Here is a 23671-nt window from a genome sequence, read left to right on the forward strand (position 1 = left end):
TAATAGTACCTAACGGTGTACCCACTAACTTACAAAATCTCAATTTCAAATATTTTGTTTTTTGGCCTATAAAAAAGAAAAAATCTGTTTTCTTTTTGTAGATTTGAATCTGTATATTCAGATATATGCATTTGTTATTTTTATACACCCTAAAATACATATTATTTTCAGTTGAAAATTTACACGATTGTGGGATACAATACCAACTACATCAAGATTTATTTTCAGATTTTTATGAAACTTAGAAATATAATTTTTAATTTATTTTTTGAAATGAGGTCACTGGTGCTTATGTGCACCAAATCTCTGTCTGATATCTTCGCGCTATTAATACATCTTATTTATTAAAGAAACCGTAACTTATTATTGCAATACATTATTTGGAACCGTAAACAACTTGGTCTTTTCTATCACTCACTGACTAAATGAAGAAAAAAAATCAGCAAGTTTCCGTTGCATCCAGTTTCCCCTTCACGAGATCCTGCAAGAAACTGTTCAAAGAACGATGCGACGAGCCGCCTTCCTGGACCGTGCTCCGAGAAACCTGACGCAGTTGTGCGGCTCTTCTCCTCATCTCCTGCCCAGCACCACTGTCGAAATCCATGAGCTTCCTCACGGCAGCGGAGATGGCGGCCCTGCCCACGGTGCCATCCTCGCCTCTCTGCTCCCTCAGGTCGATGCCCACCTTCCACTCCTCGGCGACCATCCGCGCATTCACCAGCTGATCCCACGAAACAGGGAAGCCGAGCAATGGCACCCCGGCGCACACGGCCTCCAGCACCGAGTTCCACCCGCAGTGGCTGAGGAAGCCGCCGACGGAGGGGTGGCACAGCACCTTCTGCTGCTCGCACCACGGCACTGCCAACCCGTTGCCGCCGCACGTCTGCCGCAGATCGGCGGCCCTGTCCCGGGCCACCCAGAAGAACCTGACGCCGCTGTCGCGCAGCCCCATGGCGATCTCCTCGAACTGCGAGGGCGGCATGGCGACGAAGCTGCCGAACGAGACGTACAGCACCGAGTTCTCCGGCTGCGCGTCCAGCCATTGACGTTGCTCCTCGTCTTGGATCTTTTTGTTGCCGTTGAGCGGCATGAACGGGATCGAAGGGCCGATTGGATACACCGGGCATGGGAGCGACTCGGCTAATGCGTTGATGGCACATGGCTCAAGCTCGTGGAAGGAGGTGAGGAGGACGCACTGCGCTTTGCGCACGTAGCTCCGCTGCTATTTTCATTGGGCGCTCCCACGCGCGGAAGATCTTGAGATCTGACAGTCTTACCGACGAGAGACACGGGACCGGGACATACTCCTCCAGAGACCTGATGCGTAGTTCTGCAGAGGATGGAAGTTGTACACCAAAAGTGTGCGATTAGCTGAAGGATGAACTGGAGATGCATTTTGCAAACACACTATCATTAGCATAGCTGCACGATTGTTCGTTCCCATACCGATTACTCAATCACCCTGAAACAAATACTGGATCATGGTCAAATGAACAGCTACTCACCTTCGTCGGAGTGCCGGCCGTCCACCGGCGGCCACAGGTCCAAATTGTAGAGCGCCAAGAAGAACGTGGCCGGCTGAGTCCAAAGCGAGCACACCGGTATCCCGCGCCGCGCGCAGGCCGTCAGCGCCCACGGCAGGTAGGTATCGGCCACCACAGCCAACGGCCTCCGCTCCAGCCGGTCGAGGAGCTGCTCGACGGTTTCCCCCATCCTGAAACACACGGCCTCGATGAAGCCGGCGTGGTCGGCACCACGGCCGTGCTCGGAGGGGATGACGTTGGGGATTGTGGCCAGGCGGATGCTGTTCGGCAGCGTGGAGGGCACTCCGGCGGACGCCAGAAGCCCGTGCCACTCCTCCGTGATGACGACGGTGACGGTGAGGGCGCCGTCCGCGGCCACGAGCTGGCGGCACACGACGAGCATGGGGTTGATGTGGCCGCGGCCCGGGTACGGCAGCGCGACCACGTGCCGAGCCCCCGCCGCTGCCGCCATCGATGCCATTGGAGAGAGAGAGATCGGTGGACTGCGACCCATTGCTGGAACAAGTTAAGTTATATAATTTGTGCTGTATAACACGACGACGATAGAGACGTGGTCACTTTTTTTATCTGATTTATTATTACATTGTTAATCTGGGAACACGCTCGGAAGTCGAGGGTGGCTTTTATAATTCATGAGAGCATCGTTCCACGGAGTTCATCTCTCTGCTTTTGTTTTCTAAAAATGAAATCATCAGAGTATCAAATATATTACTCCGATTCGTCCGACTAAATAATCTCTACTTGGAGTACTATTAATCTAAGATGTGTCACTGTGTCAGTATGTCTTCAATGCAAACTCACATGTCACATCAAACCAAACGGAAACATAACGGCAAGAAATGAACCCCAAAGCCCATGCGGCTGGTTATATGGATGAGGTCATCGCTGATGTCAGCAAGTATACACTGCAGTTGCATTACTATTTTCCTTTGTAAATTTAGACTACAAAAGTGTCCACAAAATGTAGAAGCTCTTGGGTAAATACTACTCCCTCCGTCTCAGATTAGTAGGCACACATGCAGTTTAAGACAAACTTTGACCATAGATTTAGTCAAAAAAATATAAAGTTTATGTTTACAAAATCTATATCATTAGATTCGTATGCAAAAAATATTTCCAATGATATAATTTTTATAAGATATATTTATATTTTATTGACCAAAATAATGGTCAAAGTAATTTCTTAAACTACGTGCGCGTCTGTTAAACTGAGACGGAGGTAGTACTAGAAATTTTATCCATAAAAAGATGTCTTAGAGTAAAATGCATGTATGAACTTTGTAATTTATTGCCACATATTCTTACATTGTCACATATTTGCATCTTATATAATGTTATATCCATGTTTTATATTGGTTTTAGAGATTTTTCAATGATCTTGTTATTTTAGTTATAATTGTGCAAAACAAATAATCTCTCTTTTGTGTTTTTACTTTCAGAGACCTATACAACAAGCAATTTTATCTATAAAGAAATGTCTTAGATTTATCTAAGTTTAGACGTATCTATTTTTTTTAGGTTGCGGATTTTATTTCACTTTAAACAAAGATACATTATTCATTACATCTCGGAGCGATCGCGGTTCCAAAAAACAGGAATATTTGTAAAGCAAACTCTAGCTAGCTTACGAGCCACACTGTTTGCCTCAGGAAAGCAATATTTCAACCTGGCCTATTCTACTTGTAATTGTAATGACGAAACAGTCTGATTTGCATTGTTCCCTCCATGTCATCTAGGCAGAGATAAGCCGATGGAACACGCTCGGAAGCCGAGGGCGGCTTCCAATAACTCATAAAAGCATCATTCCACGGAGTTCATATACTGATGAATTTATTAGAGGATCGATTACGTTACTCCGATTCGTCCAACTAAGGGCAACTCCAGCAGCCCGATGTTGATGCCGTTTTGCATCCGTGTAGACAAAAAAATGGATCAGCACCCTAACCTAGCGGTCGTATAATAATCGGTCTATCCGTGGGAACGTAAACGCGACTAAAATTTACGAACGAAATGCGTCCACGAGGACGCTACGAGTAGTCCAAACGCGTCCGCCGATGCGTCCTACATGGCCCGCCCGCTAGTGGCAGAGAAGCTACTTCCACTTCTGCCACTCCCCAAAAAACGTATTGGGTGGAGGCAAAAACCCTATCTAGGACACTGCCGCCACCTTGCAACCCGAGGAACCCACCGTCGACGAGACAACCCCCACCGCACTTGCCGTCGATGAGAGCGCCCCCATGGCGGGCTCAAAGCGAGTCGCCTCCATCGGCGATGATAAGACAAAGTTACCGAAAAAGCAGTTGTCACGGGATGAGAAGTCTTTCCAGCCTGCCAATCGATGGGACCGCCGTGCCAATTTGAAGCAGAAGCTAAGGCAACAGGTTGCCGACGAGGCCATAAGGGTGGCCGGCGCCACACTTGCCTTGTAGATGCAAGCGAACAAACGCGCATGTGAGGCTGTCGCCTACCAGGGTTGAGGCCATGCTCTACACAAAGAGAGGACCGTCGCCAATGCTCTTCGCGAGCCTCATCGGTGAGCTTGGTAAGTTCCCGGGCATGATCTCCGATTTTGCAGCCCGCAACGCCTTCCACCGGTATGGAGGTCACGCACTGTCCCGTTCGTCGCCCCGGCTCGTCACATCCCATGGCCGCCCCCGGTCTTGACCTGAACCGCATGCCCAACATGGATTCAGGTCTAGCTCCCTTACGCAAGACGTGAGCGGTTCCGCCAGAGAACATGTCGATGCCCCGCAACCTATTTGAAGAAATGACAGCGCCCGGCCTGACGATGGACGATATGGTATTTTTTTCTAACGCTCGCGTGTCCTTTATCGTGCACCACCTCATGCCCAATGATTCGAGAATCACAAGAACGGCAAAATTCAAGCGATGATCTACAGTTGCGGCTTTGTCGCCGGGGCAGAGACACAGGATCCCGCGGCATAGATGCAGCAGTCGTGGATGCAGGCAGACATCGAGCGCGATCCATTGTTATACACCCAACCTACGCAACAGGCGATGGCCATGTACCCTAATGGCGGGGAAGGATTACATGAGGGCGGCGATACCTTGGGCTAGGTCAACCCGTGGGCACCAGTGTCGCCGTGGCCGCCAGCAAGAAGAAGGGGGAGACCAATAGGACCTCCGACTTCACCGACAAGGAGAACGAACTGCTCTACATCTCTTAGATCGCAGTTAGCCAAGACACCATTAACGGTGCACAACAAAAAGGCCAAGCATATTGACACAAGGTTGCCCAAGAGTACAATAATTGGAAGCTTCACAATCCCTTCTGCATCATCACAATCGCAATGAAGAATCCACGAAAAACAGATGGGCCTACATTAAGCAATAGACGCACAAGTTCTGTGCCACGATCGACTATGAAGTTAGCCGCCCAAAGAGCCGCACAAGCGTTCGCCATTCCACCCATGTACTTGTCAAGTTCTAATAATTTGCATTTGCAGGTGCCCCGGGCCTTGGAATGCTTCAAAGACAAATGGACAAAGGGCTTCCACATGGTCCATTGTTGGAACCAGTTGAAGGACTCTCCCAAGTGGAAGATAGGCTATGTGGCCGACAAGTAAGCCATCAAGAATGGCACAGCTACGGTCATCGTCGATGGCGAAGACAATGCCTCAGGACAGAATGCGCTTCCATCTCGTCCCAGGGGCCACAAATCGACCAAGGCCGATCTCGCCCACGAAGCTTCCGCCCTTGCGTTGAGTGAGACCTTCAAAGCGATGCTGGCAAAGTATCAAGACGCCATGGCCAAGTGGAACAAGAAGAAAAGGTTGGAGAAGCTTCCATCTACATCAACCTCACCAAAGAGGCCATGGAGGTGCATGATGGGTTCGTTGCATGTAAAACAAAAAATTTCTACCGTGAACATGAACAAAAACCAAGATCCAATCTAGGAAGAAGCAATATCTCATCTACCAAGATCGAAGCAACAAGAAGATTGTGAGACTAACCCTCTAAGATTCCAAAGCCTACGAGATTAGATCTCGTTGTTGATGTAGTCGATCGTCCGTGCTGCAATCCGGCAGCACTTCCGTACTCGGTCGTGCGTACGGTGTCGATGAAGCCCGTCCTCTCCCGTTCCAGCGGGAAGCGGAAGTGTGGTAGATCTCCTCGGAATCCCAACAGCACGACGGCGTGGTGGTGGTGGAGGAGAAAAGCTGCAGGGCTTCGCCTAAGCCGGATCAGACTATCGGTGGGAGAGAGAGGCGGCCAGAGGTCAAGGGGTGAAGGAGGGCTGCGCCCCTGCCCCCTCCCCTCTTTATATAGGGGGGGGTGCGGACAGGGATGGCTTGGCCCCTCCTCCAAGCCCTATGGCCGGCGGCCAAGATGGGGAAAGCGGGGAAACTCCCCCCCCCCCCCCCCCAAGTTGATCACCCCTAGGGTTTTGGGGAAACCCTAGGGGTTTGGCCGGTTGGACCTTGGGGGGCATGTGCCCCTGGCCCATTAGGCTAGTGAGCATCCCCTTGGCCCATGCTAGGCCTCCTAGGGTCGTGGGCCCATTGGTGGGACCCCTGGAACCTTCTAGAACCTTCCCGGTCTTCCACCAAAAAAATTCCGAACTTTTCCGAAACCTAGAAATCAACTTCCCTTATATGAATCTTATTCTCCGGACCATTCCGGACCTCCTCGTGATGTCCTGGATCCCATCCGAGACTCTGAACAAACTTCGGTCTCCATCTCATATTCCGAATCTACTTATGCGACATCGAACCTTAAGCGCGTCACCCTACGGTTCGTGAACTACGCAGACATGGTCGAGACCCCTCTCCGACCAATAACCAATAGCGGGATCTGGAGATCCATAATGGCTCCCACACATTCAACGATAACTTAGTGATCGATTAAACCATTTACATACGATACCGATTCCCTTTGTCACGCGATACTTTACTTGTTCGAGGTTCGATCATCGGTATCTCCATACCTTGTTCAACCTCGTTACCGACAAGTACTCTTTACTCGTACCGTGGTATGTCATCTCTTGTGAACTAGTCCCATGCTTGCAAGCTAATCAGGCGACATTCCACCGAGAGGGCCCAGAGTATATCTATCCGTCATCGGGATTGACAAATCCCACTCTTGATCCATATGCGTCAACTCACACTTTCTGAATACTTAATCTCATCTTTATAACCACCCATTTACGCAATGGCGTTTGATGTAATCAAAGCATCCTTCCGGTGTAAGTGATTTACATGATCTCATGGTCGAAGGACTAGGTAACTATGTATCGAAAGCTTATAGCAAATTGAACTTAATGACTTGATCTTATGCTATGCTTATTTGGGTGTGTGTCCATTATATCATTCATCCAATGACATAACCTTGTTATTAATAACTGATACGCGTACAGCACGCGTCCGTTGGGAACCCCAAGAGGAAGGTGTGATGCGTACAGCGGCAAGTTTTCCCTCAGTATGAAACCAAGGTTTATCGAACCAGTAGGAGCCAAGAAGCACGTTGAAGGTTGATGGCGGCGAGATGTAGTGCGGCGCAACACCAGGGATTCCGGCGCCAACGTGGAACCTGCACAACACAACCAAAGTACTTTGCCCCAACGAAACAGTGAGGTTGTCAATCTCACCGGCTTGCTGTAACAAAGGATTAGATGTATAGTGTGGATGATGATTGTTTGCAGAGAACAGTAGAACAATTGCAGTAGATTGTATTTCAGATGTAAAGAATGGACCGGGGTCCACAGTTCACTAGAGGTGTCTCTCCCATAAGATAAATAGCATGTTGGGTGAACAAATTACAGTTGGGCAATTGACAAATAGAGAGGGCATGACCATGCACATACATGATATGATGAGTATTGAGAGATTTAATTGGGCATTACGACAAAGTACATAGACCGCTATCCAGCATGCATCTATGCCTAAAAAGTCCACCTTCATGTTATCATCCGAACCCCTTCCAGTATTAAGTTGAAAACAACAGACAATTGCATTAAGTATGGTGCGTAATGTAATCAATAACTACATCCTCGGACATAGCATCAATGTTTTATCCCTAGTGGCAACAGTACATCCATAACCTTAGAGGTTTCTGTCACTCCCCCAGATTCACGGAGACATGAACCCACTATCGAGCATAAATACCCCCTCTTGGAGTTAAGAGTAAAAACTTGGCCAGAGCCTCTACTAATAACGGAAAGCATGCAAGATCATAAATAACACATAGATATAAATTGATAATCAACATAACATAGTATTCTCTATCCATCGGATCCCAACAAACGCAACATATAGCATTACAGATAGATGATCTTGATCATGTTCGGCAGCTCACAAGATCCGACAATGAAGCACATAAGGAGAAGACAACCATCTAGCTACTGCTATGGACCCATAGTCCAGGGGTGAACTACTCACTCATCACTCCGGAGGCGACCATGGCGGTGTAGAGTCCTCCGGGAGATGAATCCCCTCTCCGGCAGGGTGCCGGAGGCGATCTCCTGAATCCCCCGAGATGGGATTGGCGGCGGCGGTGTCTCTGGAAGGTTTTCCGTATCGTGGCTCTCGGTACTAGGGGTTTCGCGACGAAGGCTATTTGTAGGCGGAAGGGCAGGTCAGGGGGCCACACGAGGGGCCCAGATGACAGGCCGCCTCGTGGCCCCACTTCGTTAGCTCTCCGGTCTTCTGGAAGCTTCGTGTGAAAATAGGCCCCTGGGCGTTGATTTCGTCCAATTCCGAGAATATTTCCTTACTAGGATTTCTGAAACCAAAAATAGCAGAAAACAGCAACTGGCTCTTCGGCATCTCGTCAATAGGTTAGTTCCAGAAAATGCATAAATATGACATAAAGTATGCATAAAACATGTAGATATCATCAATAATGTGGCATGGAACATAAGAAATTATCGATACGTCGGAGACGTATCAGCATCCCCAAGCTTAGTTTCTACTCGTCCCGAGCAGGTAAACAATAACAAAGATAATTTCTTGAGTGACATGCCATCATAACCTTGATCGTACTATTGTAAAGCATATGAGCTGAGATCAAATCATTCAAAGCAAGTATCTATATTGATATAAGAGATGATAATGCAAGAGTTAGACAAGCTAGAAGTTTTCATGAACTATTGCTTTAAAGACATGCAACCGTACAAAGTTCATTAAGGATGTATTAAGTATTCAGCATAGAAGTTCTATCCTTCATTCCAAGCATCAAGTAAATTTTCACAACATAAGAAGGATTCAGTCAAGTAAACATAAACATGAACGTCATGAATCAACTGTTTCGAAGTCTACTCAACCAGTGAGCGCAAGCATTTGGTATTAGCACCAGGATGTTATGGCATAAAGAACGTTAATGGGGGTTTGGAAGGCCAAATGGAAGAAAGGCTTGCAAAGCTGTAAATGACCATTAGACAAGAGGAAGCCTTATGATCGAAGCTATGCAAGGAGTAGTGATTGCCATGCAACGGATGCACATAGAGCTATATGTGTATGAAAGCTCTCCAATGGAACTAGTGGGGGTGCATCCAACTTGGTTGCTCACGAAGACCTAGAGCACTTTTGAGGAGGCTCATCATTGGAATATACAACCCAAGTTCTATAGTGTAAATTCCCCATATAGTTATACTAGTAAAACATGAAAACTCTCTCATATGAATGTAGGTGCTAAACATGAGCACAAATGGTGACTATGAATAATGCGGGTGCTAAAACATGAGCACAAGTGTGGATAAAAGATAGTAATGTTGCCCCCTTTTTTCTTTATTCTTTTTTTTCTTCTCTTTTTTTTTTCTTTTTTCTTCTTTTTTTTTCTTTCTTTTCTCTCTTTTTTTTTCTTTTTGATGGCCTCCATGGCTCTTTTCATTTTTAGGGGCAACATCCTAATATGATAACACACTTTCTGGTACAAATAACTCATAATGAATGAAACATGATGTATGAAACTGTATGCCTCTGCCAATGTAGCAGGATGTGCAATGATCTAGCGTAACATGGGTAAACCACACATCAGCTGTATATGATCATGCAAAGCAATATATAAATAATAAATGACAACATGGCATGTAATGTAAAATGGATGTTGCATGGCAATATATCTCGAACAGCTATGGAAATCTTTGTGGTAGGTAGGTATGGTGGCTGTTTTGAGGAGATGTATGGGCTTATGTGTAGGAGAACAAGAGAAAGTCCTCCCACGGGTTTGGATGTACTGGCGAAGTATGCACAATTCTCAATGTGAGCAAAAGGTAATGCATAGTACCGAAGAGGCTAGCAAATTTGGATGGTGGAAGTGCCAAAAACCGTAGCTTAATATTAGTCAAAAAGAACTCACAAGCTTATTGCAAACAACTAGCAGGTTCATCATTAAGAGCATGATTAAAATTTACTCCAAGGAGGGCCGTTCACGGTGGCACAAGTACCCCGCTAGCTCCCTCGACCTTCAGCACAACTTAGTTATTACGATGAACTCTCAGACATGGAAAGCTATCAAGTCCAACTACGCCTTCAACTATTTAAATAGAGTTTGTAGTACGGCACAAGCTTAAAGACAACAATCCACTACTAATTTTAACTTATTTATCCAGCAAGCCTTACCATCTAAATATCTCAAAACATTTGCAACGAATCAAGTTATCAAAGCTCAATGTTCTACAAGTATTTTACTACCACATGCAACATTTTCCGTTTCCAACCATACAACAATTTAACGAAGAAGATTCAACCTTCGCCATGAATATTATGAGTAAAGCCTAAGGACATACTTGTCCATATGCAACAGCGGAGCGTGTCTCTCTCCCACACAATGAATGCTAGGATCCATTTTATTCAAACAAAACAAAAACAAAAACAAACCGACGCTCCAAGCAAAGTACATAAGATGTGACGGAATAAAAATATAGTTTAAGGGGAGGAACCTGATAATGTTGTCGATGAAGAAGGGGATGCCTTGGGCATCCCCAAGCTTAGACGCTTGAGTCTTCTTGATATATGCAGGGGTGAACCACCGGGGCATCCCCAAGCTTAGAGCTTTCACTCTCCTTGATCATGTTGTATCATCTCCCTCTCTTGATCCTTGAAAACTTCCTCCACACCAAACTCAAAACAACTCATTAGAGAGTTAGTGCACAATCAAAATATACATGTTCAGAGGTGACATAATCATTCTTAACACTTCTGGACATTGCACAAAGCTACTGAAAGTTAATGGAATCGAAAAATCCATCGAACATAGCAAAACAGGCAATGCGAAATAAAAGGCAGAATCTGTCAAAACAGAACAGTTCGTAAAGACGAATTTTATTGAGGCACCAGACTTGCTCAAATGAAAATGCTCAAATTGAATGAAAGTTGCGTACATATCTGTGGATCACTCACGTAAATTGGCATAATTGTCTGAGTTACCAGAGAATTTGGCCCAGATTCGTGACAGCAAAGAAATCTGTTTCTGCGCAGTAATCCAAATCTAGTATGAACCTTACTATCAACGACTTTACTTGGCACAACAATGCACAAAACTAAGATAAGGAAAGGTTGCTACAGTAGTAAACAACTTCCAAGACTCAAATAAAAATAAAGGTAATGTAGTAAAAACATGGGTTGTCTCCAATAAGCGCTTTTCTTTAACGCCTTTCAGCTAGGCGCAGAAAGTGTGTATCAAGTATTATCGAGAGATGGTGTATCAACATTACCTTGGGCTTTACCCTTACCTTTCTTGTTCTTTTTCTTACTCTTTGATTTAGGGAATACATGTCTTCCCCCCGGTGTAGAGGTGAATTTCAGGGTGCCTTCTCCCATATCTATGACTGCTCCCAATAGTTTCAGCAGGGATCTTCCGAGTGTGATTTGTCATGTTCCTACACATTCAATAACAAGATAATCAATGGATATTGTTCTTCCAAGAATGGTTGTATGCACACCTGCGGCTATTCCCTTAGGAATTATAACAGAGTTATCAATAAGAGTTATTTCTTCTCCTCCTTCAACGAATCCCCAAAGTTGCAAAGATTCATGAATACTCTTAGGCATAAGGCAAAATTCAGACATAATATCACAATTGACATGAAGAGTTTGATCACCGATAACAATTTTAACAGTAGGATCCCATAATGAAGGTTCAGAGTTCACTAAAACTTATTCAAGACGGTTACGAACATAGCGATAGTTGTCATTCAAGCGAGATGCACTTGTCTCTAGATTGTTTAATCTATTATAAATGCTAATAAGGGCTGAATCAAAGTTATTAGCTGAATCATGTGATGCAACCAACTTCTTTATGGCATTAAAAGCTTGATCCCCATTGCAATGAAGGAAATCTCCTCCCACTAAAGCATCCAAGGCATATCTATAGCGAATCATAAGACCAAAATAAAAATTACTAAGGAGCAAACTTAGAGTCATTTGAGGTTCAGCTTTACGATAAGAAGTAAAAATTCTGGACCAAGCATCTTTAAAACTCTCCTCATCCCCTTGTTTAAAAGTGAAGACTAATTCTTCAGGTGAAGAAGTAACAAGTGCGGAACTAGACATGGTAAAAAAAGTAAAATGCAACTAAATAAAATGCAAGTAACTAATTTTTTTGTGTTTTTGATATAGCAAACAAGATAGCAAATAAAGTAAAACTAGCAACTAATTTTTTTGTGTTTTGATTTAGTGCAGCAAACAAAGTAGTAAATAAAATAATGCAAGACAAAAACAAAGTAAAGAGATTGGGATGTGGAGACTCCCCTTGCAGCGTGTCTTGATCTCCCCGGCAACGGCGCCAGAAAAAGAGCTTGATACGCGTACAGCACGCGTCCGTTGGGAACCCCAAGAGGAAGGTGTGATGCGTACAGCGGCAAGTTTTCCCTCAGTATGAAACCAAGGTTTATCGAACCAGTAGGAGCCAAGAAGCACGTTGAAGGTTGATGGCGGCGAGATGTAGTGCGGCGCAACACCAGGGATTCCGGCGCCAACGTGGAACCTGCACAACACAACCAAAGTACTTTGCCCCAACGAAACAGTGAGGTTGTCAATCTCACCGGCTTGCTGTAACAAAGGATTAGATGTATAGTGTAGATGATGATTGTTTGCAGAGAAAAGTAGAACAATTGCAGTAGATTGTATTTCAGATGTAAAGAATGGACCGGGGTCCACAGTTCACTAGAGGTGTCTCTCCCATAAGATAAATAGCATGTTGGGTGAACAAATTACAGTTGGGCAATTGACAAATAGAGAGGGCATGACCATGCACATACATGATATGATGAGTATTATGAGATTTAATTGGGCATTACGACAAAGTACATAGACCGCTATCCAGCATGCATCTATGCCTAAAAAGTCCACCTTCAGGTTATCATCCGAACCCCTTCCAGTATTAAGTTGAAAACAACAGACAATTGCATTAAGTATGGTGCGTAATGTAATCAATAACTACATCCTCGGACATAGCATCAATGTTTTATCCCTAGTGGCAACAGTACATCCATAACCTTAGAGGTTTCTGTCACTCCCCCAGATTCACGGAGACATGAACCCACTATCGAGCATAAATACCCCATCTTGGAGTTAAGAGTAAAAACTTGGCCAGAGCCTCTACTAATAACGAAGAGTATGAAAGATCATAAACAACACATAGATATAAATTGATAATCAACATAACATAGTATTCTCTATCCATCGGATCCCAACAAACGCAACATATAGCATTACAGATAGATGATCTTGATCATGTTCGGCAGCTCACAAGATCCGACAATGAAGCACATAAGGAGAAGACAACCATCTAGCTACTGCTATGGACCCATAGTCCAGGGGTGAACTACTCACTCATCACTCCGGAGGCGACCATGGCGGTGTAGAGTCCTCCGGGAGATGAATCCCCTCTCCGGCAGGGTGCCGGAGGCGATCTCCTGAATCCCCCGAGATGGGATTGGCGGCGGCGTCTCTGGAAGGTTTTCCGTATCGTGGCTCTCGGTACTGGGGGTTTCGCGACGAAGGCTATTTGTAGGCGGAAGGGCAGGTCAAGGGGCCACACGAGGGGCCCAGATGACAGGCCGCCTCGTAGCCCCACTTCGTTAGCTCTCCGGTCTTCTGGAAGCTTCGTGTGAAAATAGGCCCCTGGGCGTTGATTTCGTCCAATTCCGAAAATATTTCCTTACTAGGATTTCTGAAACCAAAACAATAAAACAAAGAATCGGCTCTTCGGTATCTCATCAATAGGTTAGTTCCAGAAAATGCATAAATATGACATAAAGTATGCATAAAACATGTAGATATCATCAATAATGTGGCATGGAACATAAGAAATTATCGATACGTCGGAGACGTATCAATAACATCCAATGTTCATGATCACGAAACCATGATCATCTATTAATCAACAAGCTAGTTATACAAAAGGCTTACTAGGGACTCCTTGTTATTTACATAACACACATGTATCAATGTTTCGGTTAATACAATTATAGCATGTATGCAAACATTTATCATAAACACAAAGATATTATAATAACCATTTTATTATTGCCTCTTGGGCATATCTCCAACAGTGCAAAGACTTGACGCCGAGGCCAAGTGTCGAGCAGAATACAACCGGATCATGCTCGCCCACTTGAGCACCATGGATGCTAGTCAACTAGCTTGGTTCGAGAATAAGCGAGTCGATATCTGCCAACTGGATGTCAGATCGCCCGTCTCTACATCGTGAGCACTATGGCCTCTTTCTACCCTTGCTACTCATGGCCCTCTTGTGCGTATTTTGTAACTATGCCCACTGTGTAATTGACTACATTGGGCGTAATTCGTGGCACTGATGACGCGCTTTTCATTGCCAAATTTGATCAAAATAATGCACACTTGCAATGGTTGCATTTGGCGGACAAAATGTGTCAGACCGCTGGGGGCACCCCGAGATGCAAACGGACAATCTCGGCAAGAAGCCTAATTTGGCGTCCGCGGTCCGACGCAAACGGATGCACACGGTCATTTTTATTTTTGAAATGCATCGGGCCGTTAGAGATGTCCTAAGAGCAAGTACAATAAGATCTAGTGGCTCTAAGGATTTAAATATTATATTTGTGTTTAACTGGATGAGAGAGAATACGAGAGAAGGCACAAGTCAGTTGTAACACGTGCTTCTAGATACCTTGCGAAAGTGAAAAGTAGGACATATATATCTAGATACATCTATGTTGGCAACTAATATGAACTCGAGGGAGTAGTACAATTTTGTATCTAACTACTGTACATATTGGCCACAACCCTCTGCATTCTTTGGGTTGTCAAACCATGGGTCCATGGTCAGTTAGGAGCTAGGTTGGTATTGTCGTTTTGACTCCGCTCCTTTCCGATTTAAGAAAGAAATATGTTCTTTCCATGGCAATGTGGATTCCATCAGGTATCATACACCTAACATGACACACAAAGGCATTAAGATGCAGGAACAATGCCGTTTTAGATTTAATAAACGATATTTTATTATATTATTGATGGAATTATCAAGATATCTTAGACTGGTCATAGTGGGTAGTATCATATATTAGTATCATGCATATGATATTTTTATATGATAATATGTCTATAGTGGGTAGTATCATGGAGTGGTATCATAATCTTGTTATATTTAATGATTTGTAGCATCTCAATGCAAAATTATGGACAAGATTTATTTGGCATTAACTTTTTCTCGTGATGTGCGTTATGATACAGTATCCACCTATGTTACTCTAATCTCTTCTCACCTCTTTAATTAGCTACCACAGCAGCATTTTGGTAGAACCATTATGTATGATACTACCTATGATACTAGCACTATGGCTAGCCTTATGGAACGGAGTGAAACACAAACACACACACATTAAATATCTCTGTTAAAACGAAAATTTACAATAAAGGTCTTCGAATATGTCTCTAGTGTTAATTTTAGATAAACCAACGAGTAGTTCTATTAAGACTTGAGACATCTCAAACGAAAAGAGAGAAATAGTCGTAAGAAAGAGAAAAAAAGACTTGCCAGACAGGCCTTAAACAAAAGACTCGAGAGACAGACCAGCCGCTAGTGGGCTGAAAGCACTGGATTTCGTAACACTTGAGCCCATCTAGGCTTCTTCTCCATGGTCGCTGGCTCGCTGCTCAGGACCATTTTTCCCCTTCTCTCCGCCGTTCTTGCACACGCCGCTCAAAACCATCGTCCCCGCCGCGGCGCTTCCGGCGGCGGCCATGGGCATCCGGGTGTATAGCCGCACGCACCAGATGGCGGTCGAGTTCGTGCACAGCAAGGACGAAGTGGAACGGCTCTTCGTCCGCACCTGCTCCCTTGCACTCTGCACCCTCCCCGCCCCACCCGTCTCCGCCGACGCTCGCCTCTTCGCCCTCCTCCCCCACGACGCCGTCGACCGCCTCAGCCGCCTCCCGGACGTGCTCCTCGGCAACATCGTCTCCCGCCTCCCCGTCAAGGACGCCGCGCGAACCGCCGCGCTCTCCCGTCGCTGGCGCGGGGTCTGGCGCTCCACCCCGCTCGTCCTCGTCGACGCCGACCTCCCCGTCGCCTCCGCCGTGTCCCGCGTCCTCGCCGAGCATCCGGGGCCCTTCCACTACATCCACTTCACCAGCAACTACACGGAGGACGAGTCCCATGGCCTGCTCACGAGCTGGCTCCAGATCCTCGTCAGCAAGGGCATCCAAGAACTCGTGCTCGTTAACGGCCACCGGTCGCCGCTCGACCTCGATCTCCCCACCACCTTCTTAGGCATGTCAACCCTCACCCGCCTCTACCTCGGCCGCTGGAAGTTTCCCTGCACGGCAGGCCGCCCGCGCGCCACCTGTTTCCCTAACCTCTGTGAGCTCGAGCTCTACAAAGTCCTCGTGGAGAGCAGGGATTTGGACTTCATCCTCGACAGGAGCCCCGTTCTGGAGACGCTCCGCCTCCAAGGCAATCTGTTAAAGCTTCGCCTCCGCCTTGTCAGCCAAAGCCTCCGGTCCGTGCAGCTCATGTTGTCATCCTTTGAAGAAATCTTTGTGGTGAACGCCCCACGACTTGAGAAGCTCTACCACTCTGAACCCTGGACACCTGATGGCCACTGCACCAAGATCAAGATTGGCCATGCTCCCAAGCTTTACTTATTGGGATTTTTGGATCCAAGAAATCATGTCCTAGAGTTCGGCAACACCATCATCAAGGTGCTTCATCTTTCAATTTGCTATCTTACATGATCAATGTAAATTTGTGGTCTTTCTTCTCTTAATCGGGTGAATTGTGATTGCAAATGCAGCCTACGACAAGGGTGAGCCCAAGCACCATGGTACCAAGTGTGGCACGCCTGGCTATGCAGGTCCGTTTTGGAGTCCGCAATGATGTCAAGATGATTCCTAGTGTCCTCAGATGCTTTCCGAATGTTGAGAACCTCGACATCATGGTGAAGCCTCTGACGCCTATTTTGCCATTCGTTTGTATCATCGTGTACTAGCATCATATTGGTAATTGCAATCAATAGCTGATGAACTGCATGTGCATTTTACTTGGTCAAATTTTTAGTCTGCAGAAACTGATCAATCTGCTGGCAAGCTCAACCTGAAATTCTGGCACGAGTCTGGTATCATAGAATGCATCCAGTTGCGCATCAAGCGGCTCAATTTCTATGCTTTCCGAGGGGGTCGAAGTGAGCTCGCATTCCTCAAATTTTTCTTTGAGAGCGCACTGGTGCTGGAGGAGGTGGTAATTGTGTTGGCCGCTGATTTCACTTCCATGGAAGAGGTGGATTCCAAAGTGGAGCGTCTCTGGTCCATGAAACGGGCCAGTGAAGCCTCCATAGTTCTGGTCACTGGCTCTTCTGATCCTCAAGGAAGATACATTCGGAGTTTCAAAGGACGTTCTGGTTTTTATGTTTCCAACCCTTTTGGTAACTAATGAAGTCACAGCAGGTGCCTATGCATTTGATCATGCAAAGTAAATTGCTCTAGTAGTCGTTCATGTTCTCTTGTCCCAGTATGTACATGCAAGACACCGTTTGTGATTTGTTTTTAGTGTTTTTTACGGTACCCTGTCCTGCCTCTGTATGTCATTTGTGACTTTGGATGGCCCTGAGCCTAACTTAAAGTTGAAAGCATGTGTTTATTCATCTTTAGATCAGAATTCTGCAATTTAGAATGTCAGTGCAAAATTATGCTATCTTGATATATCAAAGTATTGCAGATCTTACCTATCCTTTGCAGCTCAATTGGTTTCTAGATTGGTATAAATTAGATTTGAGCATATTTCTGGTATTAGTTGTATCTTTGAATTTGTCACATTCCATCCACGCTCTGGATGGGGACTCAATATGAAAGAGTAGCTATATTTGATTGCTTATAAGTATGCTTACCTTGATTAACACAACCCATATACTGGACCATCGTTTTAAGTGCACGGAACAAGTTGGGCATAAGAGGAGCTTCAGTGAGTTGTATGCATTGCTAATCATCGACCACATATTTGTATGCACACCGAGCCTGATGCATAGCCAAATGTATGATGTATGCTCTATATGTTTGTGCAAAGTAACAGGTTAGTAGATAGCCACTATAAAACCCCATTTGTATATCTGATTATCCTTGTACTTAATGTTGCACCTATTTTCTGCTGACTGTAATAAGGTAAGGACAAATTATAGGGTTGCCTTGACGTCCTATTATGAACATTTAACTGAAGCACCTGATGCAGCCCGACCTTCGGTCTTCACCGCATCATGTGCTTCATCGCCAAGACGGCATGCCAAGGTGAATCTTCTCCTTTACGCGTGCCTCAAATCGCCCATTTGGGACGATATATTACTTCATACTCCGTCATGTCTTGATGATAGGAACTCGACGATAAGTACGGAGGGAAGAGAGGATGCCATGGAGACCCAAGGACGCAAGGCCGATGTCACGCAAGTATGGAAGAGAAGGCGGAAGAAGTGCTGGACGCTCCAGGCTGGAACTTCCGCCCGTTACAGCCAGAACTTCCGGCCAGATACCATCCAAGAATGAAGCTGCTCACGCTGAAGGAATCCAGCCGAAACTTCTGCCCCCAGGAGCCGGAACTTCCGCCCAGATACTCATGCTGAAGGAATCCAGCCGGAACTTCCGTCCCGAGCGACTGGAACTTCCGCCCAAGTTCCGCTCTAGTTTCAAAATTGCGCCAAAACAACACTGGATAGTGCTGAAGGGAAAACGACCGTTTTCGGAACTAGACCGGAAATTGGCCGGAAGTAAATTGGCCCCGACCGGAACTTCCGCCCCCAGGACCGGAACTTCCGGCCAGATGCCCTGTGAAGAGAATCCAGACGGAACTTCCGCCCGTGACGACCGGAACTTCCGCCTACTCGACTGCCAGCTCAAACAGCACTTTTTGTAACTTACCTCTTCGCCCCACCAACTATAAATATCCCTGTTGGCTCAGATCTGAGATTAGACTTGATGTGAAATTAAACCTGAGGTTTGCTCTTGCCCCATGAGGGAAACCCTACCATAGATTTTAGATCTTGTATCACTCGATCTCCTTATCAAACCTTGGTGATCTCTTTGGTGACTTCTACCGATTGTTGATCTTTTGCTTGCACTTCTACCTTATTTGGTCTTTTGCTTGCACTTCTATCAACCTTCCGGTCTTTTCACCTTTCTAGATCTCTCGGGTTCGATTCGTCGATCTCTTTGTGGGACTTCTACCGGAAGGTCTTTTCCTGCAACCTCTATCGGGTTGGTGGTTCGGGTCAACGAGGACAAACCGATTTGTGTGTGTGTGTGTTTGTATCCCACGATTCCCCTCACGTTCTTCGTGTTCATCGCGTTCTTCCACCTCCCCACAAATTTCACCCAAATCCGTGAAGATCGGGCACACCCTTGGGCTTAGCCCTTACCAGCACCACTTACCAAAATTCCATCTACCGTCATCTATCATTTATCAGTACGCATTATGTAAGATCATGATGAATTCAGATCAGCATATATACCTTTCCTATAAGGATATGTCATGACATTGGTTTCTTGTGACAAAAATTACAAAGGTTTCACAGAGTTCACATAAGAATTTGTTCCATCTCTGCAATTTTGCTTGATATGATGAGTACTCCGCCGTACGAAGAATGTTCTTAGGTATTATTGCTCATTTTTTCTCAGCGAAAAAAAGGGATACTGACATTGCTATATACCTTACCATCCAAGTACGGAAATCATGAGTCAATACGTTTTAAAAACACAGTGTTATCTGTGTTACAACCTTAGCAAAAGCTATTGAGCTGTCTCGTGCTGAAAATTTGGGTGCTAAAAATATGATGATACCCATGGTCATTTTATTTCTCCAGGGAGAAAAATTGTGATGTCCACTCTAAGAACTATTTTCAAAACAATTTTCTCTTTCACAACCTTCTATCTTATTCTTAACCAAGCATATCATCAACCCAACAAAAATTATACGGATAGAAACTTTACCCTTTGCTATCCTGTGAGACTTGTCCAACATTTGTTCTGATATGAACTGTTTATCGGAAATATTGAGTGTCAGTAATATGTCATTTTTTAGATGAATTGTATGTGTAATCTGGAAAAAAAAATTGTATGAACTGTATATGTAATCTGTCAACAAAATTTTGAAGTAAGATCATATAAATTAAGCAGCAGGCCTCATTAAAAACCTTCCAGCCCTGGTAAGGAAAAAAATGCGTAAAAAACCTGCTGCTTCGAGAATTGCACATTGTTCTTACAATCGTTTGCAATCAACTGCCTAATACACTCCGGAGTCGAGTTGCAGGTGGAGCCACTAAACCATAACTTAGCTAACTAGGCTAAAATATGCGCATGACTATTACAGAGGCGATCGTCTTTAGTTACAGAAATATCCCTATATATTTTCAGCAATTCTCTTCCTTCAAGTATAAGGGGCCAACTCCTTGATACATCGGTGCCTACCGAACCCAAGGTCTGGACCGCTCTCAGACAGTCGGATTCAAGAATTGATGGCCAACACTTCAGGAGATCAGATGCTTTAGAACCTCTAAGCATGCCTGGATTTTTGCTTCCTCTGCACTTCCATAATTGGGTGTAAATTTCCACTCTGAACGTATCACAGAGCCCTCGTGGTCACGAACAATGATTCCCAAACCTGCGTCCTTTGAATGAGAGTCCATGACAGAGTTCAGTTTACATGGGTGTTTGAAGCGGTAGTGAACGAGGTTAGGTAGTTTGCTAGAAAATTCACAGAGGCCGTTATGGTAGCTTTTCCATCTCCATGTACCACGTTATTGTGATGATGCCACACCCGTCATCATAAAAATAGGACCCGTGATCGCATGTCAGGGGGTAGCCATTGAAGGAGGTGAAGCAACCACTCCTTTCCAGTCACGTTGAATGCAATATTAGACGGCAGGGACAAAACCGTGCGCATCTCCTGCCGCAGTGCCTTCGCCAGCGTGCAATGGATCAAAGCATGATGGGCGTCTTCATCCTCCATCCCACATATGGGGCAAACAAGATCAGTTTTATGTATACGGTGGTGTAGACTATCTTTCACAGCTAGAGAGTTTGTGGCCGCTCTCCATACGAGACCTTCTGGGATACATCCGTCTTCCAAATCGTGTCCCAAACACGACAATCGCCAGTAGGTTCTGTACTAGACCTAATATGTATATGTAAGAACTGTATATGTAATCTGTCATTTTTCTATATGAACTGGATATGTCATAACAACGCCCAATGCAAGATGGCGCGGCGAAGTGCGTGTTTCCATGTAGCCCAATTCAGTATGATTAATAACTTCTATAAAGCTTATATCACATCAAGTATGATTAATAACTTCTATAAACGAGGACTTAACAGCTAATATACCCCAAGTTTCTATTGAAGAAAATGGCTTACTAACTGCACCTTATTCTGAGGAAGAAGTGCAGAAGGCTATTTTCCAAATGGAATGCAACAAAGCACCGGGTCCCGATGGTTTTCCAGCGGAGTTTTATCAAACTTTCTGGAATAAGTGGATCTTCTAGATTTGTTCAGTGCTCTGCATATAGGACAACTAGAATTATTTCGTCTAAATTTTGGTGAAGTAATATTGTTACCGAAAGTTAATGAGGCAGAAATGATTCAATAATATAGACATATTTGCCTCTTAAACGTCAGTTTCAAGATTTTCACAAAGGTGGCCACCATTAGACTTAATACGGTTGCGGATCATGTCGTTCAGCCATCACATACCGCTTTCATGATGATGCGGGGTGGCTTTTGGACACCTCCGCCTCAAGACCGACAAGTGCAGCCCTTCCTATCGTTGACGCTACACCATGGCCAAGGAGTCCCCCAAGTGGACCAACAACGCAAAACCCCGCCATATATGTCAAGGTGAACCCTATCCTCTCTATGGTCGACATCATGACCAACTTGAATGGTATGCTACCTCATGCCTATCATCATGGTGTCTACAGGTGCCGACATCGACAAGGACCAAGAGAGAAGGAACTCCCATGGTGCAAGGAAGAGGGAAGAAGAAGAAGGAAAGAAGAGAAGAAGGAAGAGGAAGAAGAGGCGGGAGGAGGAGGCCCAGCCGGCCCAGAGGCCGGTCAACCGGGCCCCTGGCCGACCAGGCCGGCCCCAGGGCCGGTCAGACCGGGCCCCAGGCCGGATCCTCCCCGGAGACAACCGGGCGTCGCACCGACGCCAACCGGATGGACATTTGCGACGTTCCCGGTTGCCGCCCGGTCCCTGGCCTGGTTTGGACCGGATGGTCCGGTCCCAGGTCCGGTTGGACCGGCCCCTGGACCAGATTTCACGGGTTCGACTCGACCGGAACTGCCCGAGTCGGTCCACCGCATACCTGTTCGACCCAAGTCGCCTTGTACCTCTGTATAAGCACCTAGGTCGTCCCCTTTACTCTTTAGACAAGATTTAGCCTTAGATATGGATTTGAGCTTTGTCTCCCTAGAGTTTCATCCCCTTTGTACCCAAGGCAACCCTTGTTGAGATTTGGATATTTGTGAGTGAGATTCTAGTGTGCTCCACTCTCTCTCCCTCACCGGTCTCCGTCTCCAACACCAATCTCTCACGCGGAATTCTACCTCGTGTCTCTTCCGGGTGATTCTATTGGCGTGGTCCATCGAGCCACGGGGGTAAGTATCGATTGTATCGGGTTGGTGTGCGTGTGTTCTTCGCTGTGTTCTTCGTGTTCTTCGCGCTCTCCCTCCCTTTCCCCTTTAGATTTCGGGTCAATCGCGAGATCGGGCCACAAACGGGGTCTTAGACCACATCATATGGTATCAGCAGCCTTTGGTTTCCGCGGATTTGACCCTCCACCCACCCAATTTCGTCTCTAAAATTTTCCAAAAAATTCCCCAAAAAGTAGCCCTAATTTGCCTTTGGATGGATCTGCGATTTCGTTGCGTTTTGAGTGGTTTTGGTCCATGGATTCGGTGTTGTTGTGCATATCTACTATTTCCCCAACTTTTAGCCTCCAATTCCATCGTTTCCTTTCGATTTGGGTCGATTTGCTTGGTTTTTGCTCAAGAACAGGAGAGAGAAACGCAAACCGGCCCAGAACCCGGTCAACCGGGCTGCAGACCGGCCAGGCCAGCCCAGGAGCCGGTCAACCGGGCCCCAGGCCGGGCGCCACGCAGACAACTCCCCCGCCGACCACCGCCACCCCTCTCCACCGCCGGCAAGCACCGCAACCACCCCCAAACCACCGGGAAACACCACTGTGGCCCCACAATCACCGCCGCAACTGCAAGAGCATCGACACCACCCACCACCGGCATACCACCGCCACCACCGCCAAGATACTTTGACCCATCTTATCCGCTAACTTGTGTTTGCTTGTTCCGGTTTGAGTGCCTTGTTTGTACAACTAACCCGCAGCTCCGAAGCGAGCGACGACATCCTAGGCACCCCGGACTTGCAACCGTACTCTTGACATCACCGCCATCATCGCAAGTTGTGTGTTCATCACCGCCTAACATCTTAGGTATAACTTGCATTACCCTTGTAACCCCTCTTCTTTTGCGATCTATCCTATCGAGCATTGCTTATTGAGTGTTGCGAGACATTGCACGTGGCCCCGATTGTGAGGTGTGTGTGTAGTGTGGAGTCAAGCTTATAAGCAAAACTTGTGTGGCAAAATAGCAAAAGCGAGCTAACGCTAACATAGAGCGAGAAAAAGAAAGA

General features: G+C 45.9%; 1 protein-coding gene and 1 pseudogene across 2 annotated transcripts; one reads left to right on the top strand and one right to left on the bottom strand.

The window, feature by feature from the left end:
• Positions 1-318: 318 nt before the first annotated feature.
• On the bottom strand, positions 319-2012 carry LOC127344177 (UDP-glycosyltransferase 87A1-like; annotated as a pseudogene).
• Positions 2013-15644: 13632 nt separating this feature from the next.
• LOC127344176 (F-box/FBD/LRR-repeat protein At5g22660-like) lies at positions 15645-19059 on the top strand. Of its 2 annotated transcripts, XM_051370395.1 has the most exons (4): positions 15645-16687; positions 16780-16923; positions 17043-17453; positions 18207-19059. In XM_051370395.1, the coding sequence occupies exons 1-3, from the start codon at positions 15728-15730 to the stop codon at positions 17412-17414; spliced, it is 1476 nt and encodes a 491-aa protein (XP_051226355.1). In that variant the 5' UTR covers positions 15645-15727; the 3' UTR covers positions 17415-17453; positions 18207-19059. The 2 variants fall into 2 exon arrangements, with proteins under 2 accessions (XP_051226355.1, XP_051226354.1); XM_051370394.1 differs by lacking the exon at positions 18207-19059 and having other exon boundaries at positions 17043-17711.
• The last annotated feature ends 4612 nt before the right edge of the window (positions 19060-23671 follow it).

Source organism: Lolium perenne, chromosome 3 (genome assembly GCF_019359855.2).
Source record: "Lolium perenne isolate Kyuss_39 chromosome 3, Kyuss_2.0, whole genome shotgun sequence".
Taxonomy (NCBI): domain Eukaryota; kingdom Viridiplantae; phylum Streptophyta; class Magnoliopsida; order Poales; family Poaceae; genus Lolium; species Lolium perenne.

Excerpts from the sequence above, each read along its gene's own strand:
- LOC127344176 (XM_051370395.1), top strand. The coding sequence starts at position 15,728 with ATGGGCATCCGGGTGTATAGCCGCACGCACCAGATGGCGGTCGAGTTC. Across the intron at positions 16,688-16,779 it reads TCGGCAACACCATCATCAAG|CCTACGACAAGGGTGAGCCC; the intron begins GTGCTTCATCTT and ends TTGCAAATGCAG. Across the intron at positions 16,924-17,042 it reads TTGAGAACCTCGACATCATG|TCTGCAGAAACTGATCAATC; the intron begins GTGAAGCCTCTG and ends TCAAATTTTTAG.